Source organism: Hyperoodon ampullatus (genome assembly GCF_949752795.1).
Source record: "Hyperoodon ampullatus genome assembly, chromosome: 1".
Lineage (NCBI taxonomy): Eukaryota > Metazoa > Chordata > Mammalia > Artiodactyla > Ziphiidae > Hyperoodon > Hyperoodon ampullatus.
Genome location: NC_136914.1, coordinates 84,811,108 through 84,825,582, shown reverse-complemented (window position 1 = coordinate 84,825,582; position 14,475 = coordinate 84,811,108). Strand labels below are relative to the sequence as shown.

Genomic DNA, 14,475 nt, shown 5'->3' with positions numbered 1-14,475 from the left:
TGAAGCTACAGTCTTAAGTTAATTTTGTGCTGTCTTTCCAAAGAAACTGTCCGCAAAAGCAAAGGCTCTTTACATTGACTTTTCCATAGAACCCAGCAGGGGTCAGCTAAAGATGAGCTCCTTAAAATTGAATTATTGGTATCTGAAGCCTATGGAAAAGCTAAGACTATTATTTTGTTTTCACATTTGGTCTTATTGCTTCAACTAGGCTAGGAAGTATTTATTGTACCTCCCTCTACTTGCTAGGCCAGAAAATGCTTTGGACAATGTGATATGTATACCTGCTTCCAGATGGCAACAGGCCCAAGATATGGTCGTGTGCATCATTGCTAGGATGTGATTTGGTTTTCTACCTCTGTGGGAAAATGTTACTTTAGGAATAATTCAAAACTTCCAGAAATTCTTTTTTAACTGATTGCTTACAAATAACTTTCCAGAGAACAGAAAATTGCGAATGTCAGGACATGAACTAGAGACATAAAATAACTAATGTGTGCTAAGAGTATGAGGCTCTCTTGAAAAGTGTAATAGGAAAATGGAAGATAGAACTGTGTTGTTTTAGATTATGGGGTTTCTGTTTAAAATTGTATGATGAAAAATGTCAAATATCCCTGGTTTTATAGAGGAAGGAAAAGAAGATAAGAATGAGAATGTCAATCAAATATAATAGCACCCTGAATATTTCTTTAAAAGGGGAGGGTCACAGCCAATTTTCACATTTTATATACAGAAGGTCATTTCTTACATTCTTTAATTTAAACTTAAAATAAAAGAACACTAACATACTTGCCTTGAAAAATAAGATCTAACTCTAAAAAGTTGATTTTGGAAGGTACTAATAAAAACTCAAGAGATTAATAGGAAAAAAACCACAAAAGGTACAGGCCCACAACAGTCAACACTATTTACATTATGTTAATCTTTTCCTCAAAACAACTTGCCCAACTGCTTAATTTAATAATCCCATCTGTGCCTACCAATGGCAAGGAAGTAATGTTAGTGCTAAAACAAATCATTCTGTGTTTAAGAAACCAAATTACAAATGGAGTGCAAGCTTTCATTTATTTATTTCTGGACTAAGCCCTTATCTAATTAAAGAGACCACCCCTCCCTGCAAAATCTACCATTTTTATTTCTATCAGAGTCATTAATTATTCTATCAGAGGCACATATAAGTGTTTTCTAAGAAAGATTCTTTCTAGAAAGGCATTCGAGAGGCATTGAACTTATGAGCTAAATTTTATACTTGAACCATCAAAGTTAGAAGGAAAAAAGTATGGAAAGTGAAATTAAAACACTTACATTTTTCAGCTTCCTGCTATAATCAAGACTCCTAGTTTGGAAAAAGGAAAAGAAAATATGATCAGTTTCTTCACTGTGATCTTCCCTTCAACACCTTTAAGATGTATTTGAAAGCTAACATATATAATGAAATCAGCAGATATTACTTTTAAGGTCTATGATTAGTGATTTCAGGTACTAAATAAAATTACTTAGAAAACAAAATACAGAAGGATAAGGTGGGATTAAAGTTCCATAGTGCACCATGGAAAGATGAATGCTTTGTAACATCTGGAAAATGAAGAATTCCATTTAAAACTACCACTGTTTATATCTGTATAATCAAAGCTTAACTGTAAAAGTAAAATTTTGCCTTGGTTATGTATCACTGTCGAATTGAAATCTGACTGCACTTCCAAAATCTTCTTTATACAAGTACTTTTAAAGAAGTTCTAAAACCTTACCTAATTAAAGAGACATGAAAATATATGTAAAAGAGGCAATGCTATTTTAATACTTGTTCTTTTCTGCTATGGACATAAATCAGTGCTGGGGAACTAGCCATAAGCAGGAAAATATGCATGCTATGTTCAAATATACACACAGGCATTCTTAAATATACATAAATGTTTATTCTCCAACTATAAACAAAAAAAGCTACTTGGTGGTACTTTCTACATATTCATACAGTGAAATATATAAATTTCTCCCAAATTATTTCAAAGTTTCTTTAACATGTCAACAAATAAATACTAGGAAAATAAATGCTACATTTCTTTTTTCCACAGAACTTCAGTGGGGGGGAGTTGGGGAGGGAGAATGTAATTCTATTATATAAACTAGTCAAGAATTCCTCCAGATATTTAGATCCCAGTTACCTTATTGCTGCATACTCTGACTCAAAGTACATATTAATGAATAGATGCACAATTTTAAGTCAATTGAGACTTGAGGGACTAGAAAACAATGTAGTCTATAGTCTATACTAATCTAGTCTATACTAAGGAAATAAACCATCAACAGAGACTTAGACTGTAAGAAGCAGTGGTCCAATTTGGATTTGATTAAGAGCATGTTTTCATATTCCCCCCTATTAACAGAAAAAAAGATTTATCATTATCTGCTTAGATATTTGCTAGGATTTAAAAAAATTTAACAACAGTAACAACAGCAAAACCAGATGAAAACAAAAATCTATAGAAGATTTGAAATTTTTGTGAAAAACAACTTAAGAACAGGGAACATAAGACTTTTTCTGCACTGCCAATGACTGTTTTTTGACTAAAATTGTGACCCAGTTCTAAAAAAAATCATGCATGGCACACAGTAGGAGCTCACAAAATATTTGTTTGAATGACTTCCACATAACAACCAATTAAGTGAAAATGCTCCCACATTTTTCAGAGACATCCTCGGGAGCAATCCAAAGGCTTTCTTCATTTTCATCCAATTGCTGCGATTCCCTGGAATGATACTTGCTGCATGCCCTTCTGGATTATGTTTTCATGTCCCATCAAGGTCGTCTGGCACCCATTACAGTAGAGTTCACGAAATTACACACAGAGTAATCATTTGCAGTTTTCCCTCTTTCTTTCTTTATAGTCTACTCAAGTTACTTCTCAAAAAAAAAAATAAGAAGAAGAAAAATTACCCACAATGAAAGCTAATCTAAAGAGTATTTTTCAAAAGACAATTTCAAAAAGCATCAAAATTTCCTCTTTGGGATCTACCCCTCTACCTATTGCTTCCACTATTAATTGGTGTCAGTAGGGGGTTCTCCATCTCTGCTAATGTTCGGCTCAACTTTCAGAGGGGAAAGCAGAAAAATATAGCAGTTCTACTTTCATCTTCCATAGCTATGAAATCTACATATGTTACAAATGTCCCCTGGACAGTGCCAAGTTAAACCAGCATCACTTACAGAAGAGTTGTGAAGCAGATAGCTCATTCCATGCCCCAATCTTCCCTAATACTAGAAAAGATTTTCTAAGTACCAGAAATGAATTTATGGCATAATTTTTAATATAAAGTTCTTCATGTGCTTCTAAATATTCATACAGTGAAATAAAAATGTTTTCTCCATAATTATGCCAAATTCAACAACCTACAACACTTGTGGACCACCCCTCCCACCACACTCGTCCTTGCTCATTACCCTTCTACCACACTGGCTGGCCACTCTTCTTTCTCTTTCTAGACATCAAGTTTGTTTCTCTTCACAGCCTTTCTACCTGATTCCTCTGCCCTGAATACCCTATAGATCTTAGCATGTCTGGCTCTTGTTTCCCATTCATGTCTCAGCCCTCAGCTGAAATGCCATGTCTTTAGAGAGACCATTATTGACCACCTTTCTCTTTTATTTCCTCCGTTTGACTGAGATATAATTGATATAAAACGTTATATAAGTTTAAGGTATGCAACACAGTGATTTGATATATGTATATATTGCCATGGTCACCATTTTTTACACCATCTATTTTATTATTATTTTATTTTCTTCTCAGCACTTATCACTCCCTGCAATTTTTAAAAATGTACTTATTTACTTCCCATTTCTTGACACAGGGTATAAATTCCCTGTGAACAGGGGACCTGTTCTCTAGTGACTGGAAAGTATCAGGCACATAGTAGCTGCTCAGTAAATCTTTGTTGAATTAATGAAAAATGACAGTCATAGGGGAAGGTGATGGGCAAGTATTGCTTAACGAAAATAATAATCTCAAGTGAAGGAAAAACTTAAAAGGGAAGAAAATGAGGAGAAGAAATGCAAAAATGGGAGACAGATGGAAAGGTATGATAAAGAAGGGAAGGGAAGCATAGGGAAGAGAAGGAGACAGAGAAAAGAAGCAGAGAGAAAGAGAAAAAGAACAGAGAAAAGAAGAGGAGAAGGGGAAGATTGTCCAGTAATTGAGAAGTGACTGTGTGCCACTGGTCTAAGTGACTTTTTTTCCTTTAGTTTGCTTTCTGTGCCTTTGAACTAAAGTTGCCTTCTTTAGAAGTTGGTTGAACCATCTTCCCAGATCTGCACTGAGAAAGCTTTAGCTAGAATCATACCTGAAAGAACATTCTGTCCAACATCAAACATGCTAACATTCTCATTATAGGGGTCCGGGAAGGAGAAAAGAGGGAGAAAGGAGCACCTAAATATATAATGTAAATATTTACTGAAATAAAAGGAGAAACTGAGAGTAAGAAAATAGTAGTATGGGACTTTAATACCTACTTAAATCAATGGACAGATCATCCAGACAGAAAATCAATAATAAAACATTAGTTTCAAATGACATATAAGATGGACTTATTAGATATGTACAGAACATTACAACCAAAAGCAGCAGAATACACATTCTTTTCAAGTGCACATGGAACATTCTTCAGGATGAATACCACACACACACACACACACACACACACACAAAAGAACATTCTGTCCAATTCCATTTTATAGATGAAGACACAGAGCCCTACTGAAGCAAGGGAGCTTGCCTAGGATTATAGACCTGGGGGTAGCAGATGTAGAGGTAGACCTGAGATTTCCTGATGCCCACGGTTTTGTAGAAAAGCAATAAAGTGATACGAGTTCTGAATTTCTAAAACCAATCAGTCTCAGAAGCCTCCTGGTTTAGTAACATATTGATTTAAAGTGACTCTTTAAAAAAAATGAATGCAGCTGCCAACAGTGTCAAAGTGAACTTTCCTTCACACTCTAATCAATGTGTGTGTAACAAATGATTACCTACCATGTCACACAGTTACTATTGTTTCTGGTCACTTGCCACCCAGGTGAAACTATGAATGTGAGATGAGGCAGAACCTGAAACAATTTCCTAAAATGAATAATGATTTATAGAGGCTGGATTTAGGTATAGAAATAAATGGAGCATGTGAGGACTAAAATGAGGTTTATGGTGGTTTACATATTCAAATATCATAATTTTTATTCTGTTCTTTTTACACTTAAGTAAAAATTTTCCATGAGAAATATTAAAGAGAGGTCAAAAGGTACAAACTTCCAGTTATAAAATAAATAAGTCATGGGGGTGTAATGTACAGCATGACAACTATAGTTAATAACACTGTATTGCATATTTGAAAGTTGTTAAGAAATTGCTAAGAGAGTAGATCTTAAAAGTTCTCATCACAAGTAACATAAACTTTATATGGTGACAGATGTTAACTAGACTCAATGTGGTAAACATTTTGGAATATACACAAATATCGAATCATTATGTTGTACACCTAAAACTAATATAATAGTGTACGTTAATTGTACTTCAAAAAAGAAAAGGCACATTGACAACAGAGAAGTGATTTTTACATAATCAATCATGGCTGACTTTCCCTTATTCCCAGTCATAAATCATAAAATCCAAAAATCATAAAATTCAATATGAACTCCAACTTGATTTCATTTAGTAGTTTCAACTATTTTTCCCCATCATTAAGAAAAGCCAGTATCGGCAAATAGCAAAAAATTAACAGCTCTGAATTTTGGTTTCTTTCTCTTTTCTGTCCTTCTATGATAAAATGACCTAAAAGTAATCAAAAGGAGAAGTATAGCCAGTCCAAAGATGCTATCTATATAGTTAAGCTTATTATTAAAGCATATTAATGCCAAATACTGTCTGACTAATTTCAAAAATGTTTTATCTGAATTTGGTAGAGTCTAAAGAACTTTTAAACTACAGGAAAGTTACCTCTACCATCTCAAAAGGACTTTTCATCTCATTACTCTGCTCATGAGCTATTTCTTCACAGGGAAGTACATTGCCTTTTCTTTTACTATAACATTCTTTCCCAAGAATTCTTTGGCCCCAAACGTGGCTCACTGAGTAGATACAGTCAACAATAGCCAAATGGCCAATGATCCATCTTCAAAGAACTTGATCACTGACATATATGAGAAAACAGTTACAAATGTAAATGAAGAAGATATTTTTCCATAATCTATTGACTTCTTTGCATAATAAACAGAGTTCAAATCTGTTTAGGAGTTTGCAGTCTTCCAGGAGCCTATTCATATGACCAAATGGAGCCAATAAAAGCTTTTTGTCTAACCCAAACAGATTTGTGCATATTTCTCCCTTGCCTCTCCCTCTGTTAAGTTTCACTTAACATTTTCCTCCCTTTCTCTAAAATTCTAACTCTATATACATGATTTTTGCATTTCAAAAAATCATGTTTGATCAGAATGAAAGCTATACACAAGGGAAGGCCAATGTGGTTTATTTTGAAAGCTAGGTTTTTACCTTCACATTTTAATTTTACTAGGCATGCCCAATTCTCTGCCTCTTAGACCTTACATCATCATCACAAAACTGCAAATCAAACCATAAACGGGTTTCCCTTGAACATAAATCATGCATTACTTACTTGACTGTTACTCTGTTGGACGTATCCTGTAGGTCACTCGGGTCAAAAAGTTGAGATTCTTTAAGGCCGAGCTCTTTACAACCTCTCAAGAATAATATGATATTGTCCTGGAAGGAAGAAAAGAAATCCAAGTCTATATTATTTTACATTATTTTATGAAACAGCCTTTCTTCTTTAATAGTCCAAATTACTGGAGGGATGTCTGTCATTAAGGCAGCGAGAGTCAGGTGTGATTCATACCTCATTAGGAAATGCTGGAATAAACAGACACTTCAAACTTCTAAACCAGCAGCTATGTCAAATTCATTTTTTTCCCTTTATCTTTTCACATTTGTATAAAACTGTAAGTTAAATGCCATTGGAAAGTAGAAATTAGCAATTTGGGGAAAATAGTACTCAAAACCCATGAATTCCCTATTGCTTCAAAGTTTTGTCCATGTCTTATTGCCTAGAATCTGGTTCAAAATGGATATATATATATTTTTAAATAGGTTTTACTAACCAAGTGTCATCTTCAACAAGTTTTTCTTTTTAATTGATCTTCAAAAATATATCCTTATCTAAAAAAAGGGTACAAATGAACTTATCTACAAAACAGAAATACAGTTTGTAGAAAACAAACTTATAGTTACCAGGGTAAGGGTGGGGGAGGGATAAATTGGGAGACTGGGATTGACATATACACACTACTATATATAAAATAAAATAGATAACTAATAAGGACCTACTGTATAGCACAGGGAACTCTACTCAATACTCTGTAATGGCCTATGTGGGAAAAGAATCTAAAAAAGAATAGATATATGTATGTGTATAACTAATTCACTTTGCTGTACACCTGAAACTAATACAACATCATAAATCAATTATACTCCAAAAAAATTTTTTAAAAATACATCCTTTATCAATGGGTTTTGACCAATAATACCTCTTTGTGGACTTATAAACTGAATTAAATGGGGTGGGGAAGTCTAGACTTAATTGGAAAGGGAAAAATGAGGGGGCAAGGAAATCTTTTGAATATAATGTCAAAGACCCTCCTCATGGAGACAAATTTTTCTAGCAGGTACAAGTTTACTTTGACCTGGCAGAGTAGCAGACACAATCGACAGCTGAGGAGGGTTCTGGTGTTCATCTGTTGGGAGTCATTAAGAATAACTAAATGGCTCTGGAAGGAATTGCAAATTGTGAGTCATACTTTTGGAACTCTAGGTTGTTAGCAGCAGGTTCATCAGTTATAAGTCTCCAGTTATCCTCTTCCTAAAAGACTTCTGATGAGCTAACTGGTCCCATCAGGTAGTTCAAACTACAGGAAAGGAATGATGAAGGCTGGGTCCAGGAGGCAAATCAATGTGAATCCATCTAAATGCTCTAAGAAAGATGCTACAAAAATCTGAAATAATGGTGGTGGTAAATAAATCATATATTCACCCAAGTGCAATTTAACAAAGTGAATAAAAATCATAGTATTTCCCAAAGACCAGTGTGTAGGTAGGATTCTAAGATGGTCCCCAAGAATCTCACCCACTGATGGACACACCCTGTATAATCACCTCCCCTTGAGTGCCAGTGGAACCTGTGCATCAGACGGGTTATCACTCTGTGATTAGGTCATTAGCCAGTGGCTTTGAGTTGATCAAAAGAAAGATGACCTGATTGCACCTGACCTAATCAGGGGAGCTTTTCAAAGGTGAAGTCAGAGTTACTGCTGGCCATGAGTTCTATAGCTGCAAGGAGATGCCTTCTGTCAATAATAATATGAGCTTGGAAGAGGCTTGGAAGAAGCTCAGCTTGGACTTCAGCCGCTGCCAACACCCCAATTTCAGCACTGTGAGCAAAGTATTCAGTCACGTCATGTCCATATTTCTGATTACAGAAACTAAGATAATCAGTGGGTGTTGATTGAAGATGCTAAGTTTACAGTAATTTTTTATGCAGCAATAAAAAAAATACATCCAGGTTCAAAATAACAAGAGCAATAGCAATAAATTGCTAACGTTTATATAGCCCTTATTATATGCCAAGCATTCTTCCAAGAATTTTACATATATTAGCTCACTTAATCCCTGCACAACCTTATGAGGTAGGTATTATTATCATCCTCATTTTACAGATGAGCAGTATGAGGCACAGAACAATTAAGCATCATTAAGGCCACAAAGCCAGCAAAGGATGGAGGTGCAAAACAACATGTCATATATGAGGAATTCAAGCATCAAATCTGAGGCCGGTATCAAAGGAAGATGAGGCTATGGAGTCAGGGTCTGATCATGGGGTCCTTGAAGGCCATGGAAGGCAGGTTATGGAAGTCACAGAGGGATGGTGATCTGAGAAGTAAACGCCCAGGTCTGCAGCAGAAGTAGATTGCTGGGGGTAGGCCTGGGGGGAGGTAGAGGGTGTGAAGGAAAGACTTAAGAGGAACAAGACAGGAGACAGGGAGACCAATGAGGAGCTACTCAAATCTCACTTCCCCCCATGGAGGGTGGCCCACCCCAGAATGTTTTCTTTCCTGTGCCCCTGGATTTTTCAGTAGGTAAGAAGTACCATCATTCGCAATATCTGTGTCCTTCACAACACCTCTTGTAGACTGACCATGAGCTGGTAAGAGTCTGAAGTCATCCATACCCTTCACAGTCTCTCCTGCAATTACTTTGCATGTTTTTTTTTTAAATTAGTTTCTGCTTTATAACAAAGTGAATCAGTTATACATATACATCTGTTCCCATATCCCTTCCCTCTTGTGTCTCCCTCCCTCCCACCCTCCCCATCCCACCCCTCCAGGCGGTCACAAGGCACCGAGCTGATCTCCCTGTGCTATGTGGCTGCTTCCCACTAGCTATCTATTTTACGTTTGGTAGTGTATATATGTCCATGCCTCTCTCTCGCTTTGTCACAGCTTACCCTTCCCCCTCCCCATATCCTCAAGCCCGTTCTCAAGTAGGTCTGCGTCTTTATTCCTGTTTTACCCCTAGGTTCTTCATGACATTTTTTTCGTAAATTCCATATATATGTGTTAGCATACGGTATTTGTCTCTTTCTGACTTATTTCACTCTGTATGACAGACTCTAGGTCTATCCACCTCATTACAAATAGCTCAATTTCGTTTCTTTTTATGGCTGAGTAATATTCCATTGTATATATGTGCCACATCTTCTTTATCCATTCATCTGATGATGGACACTTAGGTTGTTTCCATCTCCGGGCTATTGTAAATAGAGCTGCAATGAACATTTTGGTACATGACTCTTTTTGAATTATGGTTTTCTCAGGGTATATGCCCAGTAGTGGGATTTCTGGGACTTTGCATGTTTTAAAATTATCCAATTTTCCTTGGAGTTTTTCTATTTTCCCTCCCATCTCCAGAGGTTTGTAGAGGTTCAGGTGAGTCTTTTCTAGGCATGCAACTCTCTTTCTGGTTGGCCTAGGAGCTCTGAGGGCTTCTTACCCAGAGGAAAGCAAAGGATGGGTCCCGGAATTCTCTAGGAATCATTTGGGACCCCATTAAAAGGACAAGACTTGTGACTACCATGTGGTACCATCAGAGGCACAAGACTGTGGCACATCAGATTCTCAAGAAAGGCAAGAAGGTGCTCTTCCCACGTGCATTCCCGGATGTGCCCCGAGTGCCATGCTATCTTCAGCACACAAACTGCAAACACAGAAGCATTGCGTCACCAGCTGGGCTGAACATTTTGGGCTGGGAGATTTAAATAACGGCAGGTCTCCTTCCAGCTCTGTGCTGCAATCTAATGATGCTGGAAGGGAGCCAGACCCCAGTCAGGAGAAAAGCCCCACCCCACCCCACCCCCCCCCGCCACCAGCCAAGAGCTAACAGGGGCAGCGACCACAGCTGGCGGGGAGGCTGTGCCTTTAATTACCTAAAATGCATCCTGCAAATTCCCACCTGCCTTACTCTTTTTTTTTTATTAGTTTCTGCTTTATAACAAAGTGAATCAGCTATACATACACATCTGTTCCCATATCCCTTCCCTCTTGTGTCTCCCTCCCTCCCACCCTCCCCATCCCACCCCTCCAGGCGGTCACAAGGCACCGAGCTGATCTCCCTGTGCTATGCGGCCGCTTCCCACTATCTATCTACCTTACGTTTGGTACTGTATATATGTCCATGCCTCTCTTTCGCTTTGTCACAGCTTACCCTTCCCCCTCCCCATATCCTCAAGTCCATTCTCAAGTAGGTCTGTGTCTTTATTCCTGTTTTACCCCTAGGTTCTTCATGACATTTTTTTTTCTTAAATTCCATATATATGTGTTAGCATACAGTATTTGTCTTTCTCTTTCTGACTTACTTCACTCTGTATGACAGACTCTAGGTCTATCCACCTCATTACAAATAGCTCAATTTCGTTTCTTTTTATGGCTGAGTAATATTCCATTGTATATCTGTGCCACATCTTCTTTATCCATTCATCCGATACTCATTCTACGAGGCCACCATCACCTTGATACCAATATCACTGATATTCCAGGAATGCCTTACTCTTCACACTGAGTTTTTTCCACATTTACAACTCCAAGCAAAACTAACATCTTAGTGTCTTAGTTTCAGAAGCCAAGCAACACAACTGGTTCTAAAATCTGGCAAAGAAGAAGTGAAGACACCGATTTACCACAATGACTATTCAATTTAGCTCTTACTAGCATAGTATTGCAAACTCATTAAGACTTAGGCTTCAAAAGAAGGTTTTAAAGGACTCTTCAAAAAGTCAATGTCATGCTAAAACAAAAATTAGAGGCTAAAGAGACATGATGACATAATGTAATGTATGACCTTTGATTGGATCCTAGATCCAAAAAAGGAAAAGTAAATACGGCTATGAAAGTCCAGTTTAAAAGTGGACTGTTGTTGGATAATGTTATTGGATGAATGTTAATTTTCCTAGGCATGATGATGATGATGGTATTGTGGTTATATGAGAGAATGCCTTTATTTTTAGGCAAATATATGAATTATTTAGGGACAAGTTATCATGTCTATAACACAATTTCAAATGGTTCAAGAAAAAAATGTGTGTGTGTGTGTGTGTGTGTGTGTGTGTGTGTGTGTGTGTGTGTAGGCATGCACAGGAGAGAGGCAGAGAGAATGACATCTGCTTGTTATGGAGAAAGAAATAAAGCAAATATGGCAAAATATTAACAATTGGTGAATCTATATCTCAAAGGCTGGTAATTTTTTCCTGCAAAGTACCAGATAGTAAGTATGGCTTTGTGGGCCTGTGGTAGTCTCTGTCAAAATGACTTAACTCTTTCATTGTAGCCAGACAAATACACAAATGAATGGAAGTTGTCAGCATCCCTATACACTTAATTTACACAAGCAGGCATCGGGCTGGATTTGGCCCACAGGCTGTAGTCCACTGGCCCTGTTCTAGGTGAACAGTATTTGGGTATTCATTATGCCATCTGTACATTTAAAAACTTTCCAAAAAAAGTTTGGAGAAAAGGCTTTTAAATTTGTAAACATGTATTCAATTCCATAGGATTGTGAGTTCACTCGCAAAACCAGTTTCATAAAATTCAAGGAAAAAATAATGGTCACCTCAGAGACAACTACTGCAAAGTTCCTAAGGTAAATGCTCAAGTGCTACTGATGGAAAGTTACTATTTCTGGCTAAGAGAGTGCTGGAGAGTGCTGGAACATGAGCCTCAATTCAACACAGATGGGGAACATAAAGTTCCTAAAAGAGTTCATTTCGTGCTCGACTAATAGTAATATACGGATTTATACCCCTGTTTACCTAACTACTATGCATTCTCTCCTCCTTGTTCTTGGCCCAGTGGTTTCCCATTTCACTAACTTGTGGGCCACCCCTGTTTATAAGAACATCCCCTGGGGGCTCAGGGTTGAGGCCTGAGCTTTCCGCCCTCCCCTGGGCCTCTTCTCTGAAGAAGTCCTGGTACTTCTCTGCCCTTCTCACTCCAAAGGCAAGATGAAGGAAGGCCCAGGATGGTCTCTACCCCCAGAGTTTTACCGGCATATAGTAGGTACTCAGTAAATATTTAAAACAAATTAAGCACTACGTTCTAGGTACTTAGAAGAACGAAAAAAAAAAAAAAACCCACAAAATTCTAGTAGATGAAATAATAAGGACTTAGAAGTATCTTATCTTCAGGATTAATTTTCATGATCCGTCAAATAGCTGGATTTGTTCAAGATACACATAAACAGAGGTTTGTTTATGAAAAATTGTCTAATATGACAATGGAAATGAGAGAAGAACAAATGTATCTCGGAATACATAACATAACATAACAGCTTTGGAGTCAGGAGGACTCCAGTTAGAATCCCAGCCTTATCCTTGTACTAGTTATGCGGACTTGGGCATTTCCTAACCTTCTCGATCCTTGAATTTCTAATTTGTGAGGTGGGGGGGGTGACATCAACCTTATAGGGATTACAGAAACTATATATAAAGAACACAGCCCAGTGTCTGGGAAATTTCAGGTACTCATTCTATGTAAGTTATGTATTATCATGGCATTACTGTCAACTCAGGTCAAGAAGGGACCATAAAAGGTGAGATGAAGAACAGTTTATCCATCTACAAAAAACCAGACATGGTGTGTATTTATAGCCCTTGCCAGTTACATGGGAGATTTGTTTTTTTAAAGGGTAGTTGCAATTATTGTTGTTTAGTTACTGTTATAAATTGCCAACTTGACACTTTTATACAGGCAGCCTCAAACTTAGGTGCAAGCTATGAACCAAAAGCCCACTTGTAAGATGGCGGTTTGTAGGTCATCATTTGTAATTATCTAACAGAAATAGTCTTTGTATGGTGGTTCCCAGTTCAAGTCAGAAAGGTCGACTTAGTCCAAAATGTACCTGAAGGGGAGTCCTAATTACACCATGGAAACTAATGGCTTTGCAGAACAACATTTCAGTAGGAAAGCGTATTCAGAAATGCCTGCCCAACATATATACAATGCAATATTACTCAGCCAGAAAAAGACACTAAATTGAGTTATTTGTCGTGAGGTGTATGGACCTAGAGTCTGTCATACAGAGTGAAGTAAGTCAGAAAGAAAAACAAATACCGTATGCTAACGTATATATGTGGAATCTAAAAAAAAAGGAAAAAAATGGTTCCGAAGAACCTAGGGGCAGGACAGGAATAAAGACGCAGACGTAGAGAATGGACTTGAGGACACGGGGAGGGGGAAGGGTAAGCTTGGACGAAGTGAGAGAGTAGCACTGACATATATACACTACCAAATGTGAAATCGATAGCTAGTGGGAAGCAGCCACATAGCACAGGGAGATCAGCTCAGTGCTTTGTGACCACCTAGAGGGGTGGGATAGGGAGGGTGGGAGGAAGACGCAAGAGGGAGGAGATATGGGGATATATGTATATGTATAGCTGATTCACTTTGTTATAAAGCAGAAACTAACACACCATTGTAAAGCAATTATACTCCAATAAAGATGTTAAAAAAAAAAAAAAAAAGAAATGCCCAGCCGTGCTTTAGGCTGTAGTTGGGTGGAGGATTTCAGAGGCCATAGAAAAGGCTTCCTTAGCCCAAGGCAGCACCTCAGGAGGGAAAGGCAGGAGTGAGAGAGGAGGAAGGTGAGCCAGCAATTCATTCCAGTGCAGCCCCCTGAGACACATCACTGTCTCATCTAGGTTCTCCCTCCTGTCTTCAGAAGGCGAGCAAGGACCTGCTGGCTACCTTTCCCTTTCTCTGCTGTCATTTCCCACTGGCAAGGGGTTTCTCCCTTTCCTTGATCCACTGTGGAACAGCGTGCAGCTTTCTGGCTCTGAGGAAGGCACCAGCACTTAGTGGTTCTCTAGGGAAACCAG

At 37.8% G+C, this 14,475-nt stretch overlaps 1 protein-coding gene across 10 annotated transcripts in view; it reads right to left on the bottom strand.

Moving 5' to 3' along the window:
- The window catches only part of LIMCH1 (LIM and calponin homology domains 1), a 344,011-nt gene that overhangs the window by 98,053 nt on the left and 231,483 nt on the right, over nt 1-14,475 (bottom strand). For all 10 annotated transcript variants that reach the window (XM_079701059.1, XM_079701061.1, XM_079701062.1 and 7 more), the window contains exons 4-5: nt 6,655-6,761; nt 1,303-1,333 (exon numbers count right to left, since the gene is read on the bottom strand). In XM_079701059.1, coding sequence (XP_079557185.1) covers nt 1,303-1,333; nt 6,655-6,761 — 138 coding nt within the window. The remainder of the gene's footprint in view (nt 1-1,302; nt 1,334-6,654; nt 6,762-14,475) is intronic.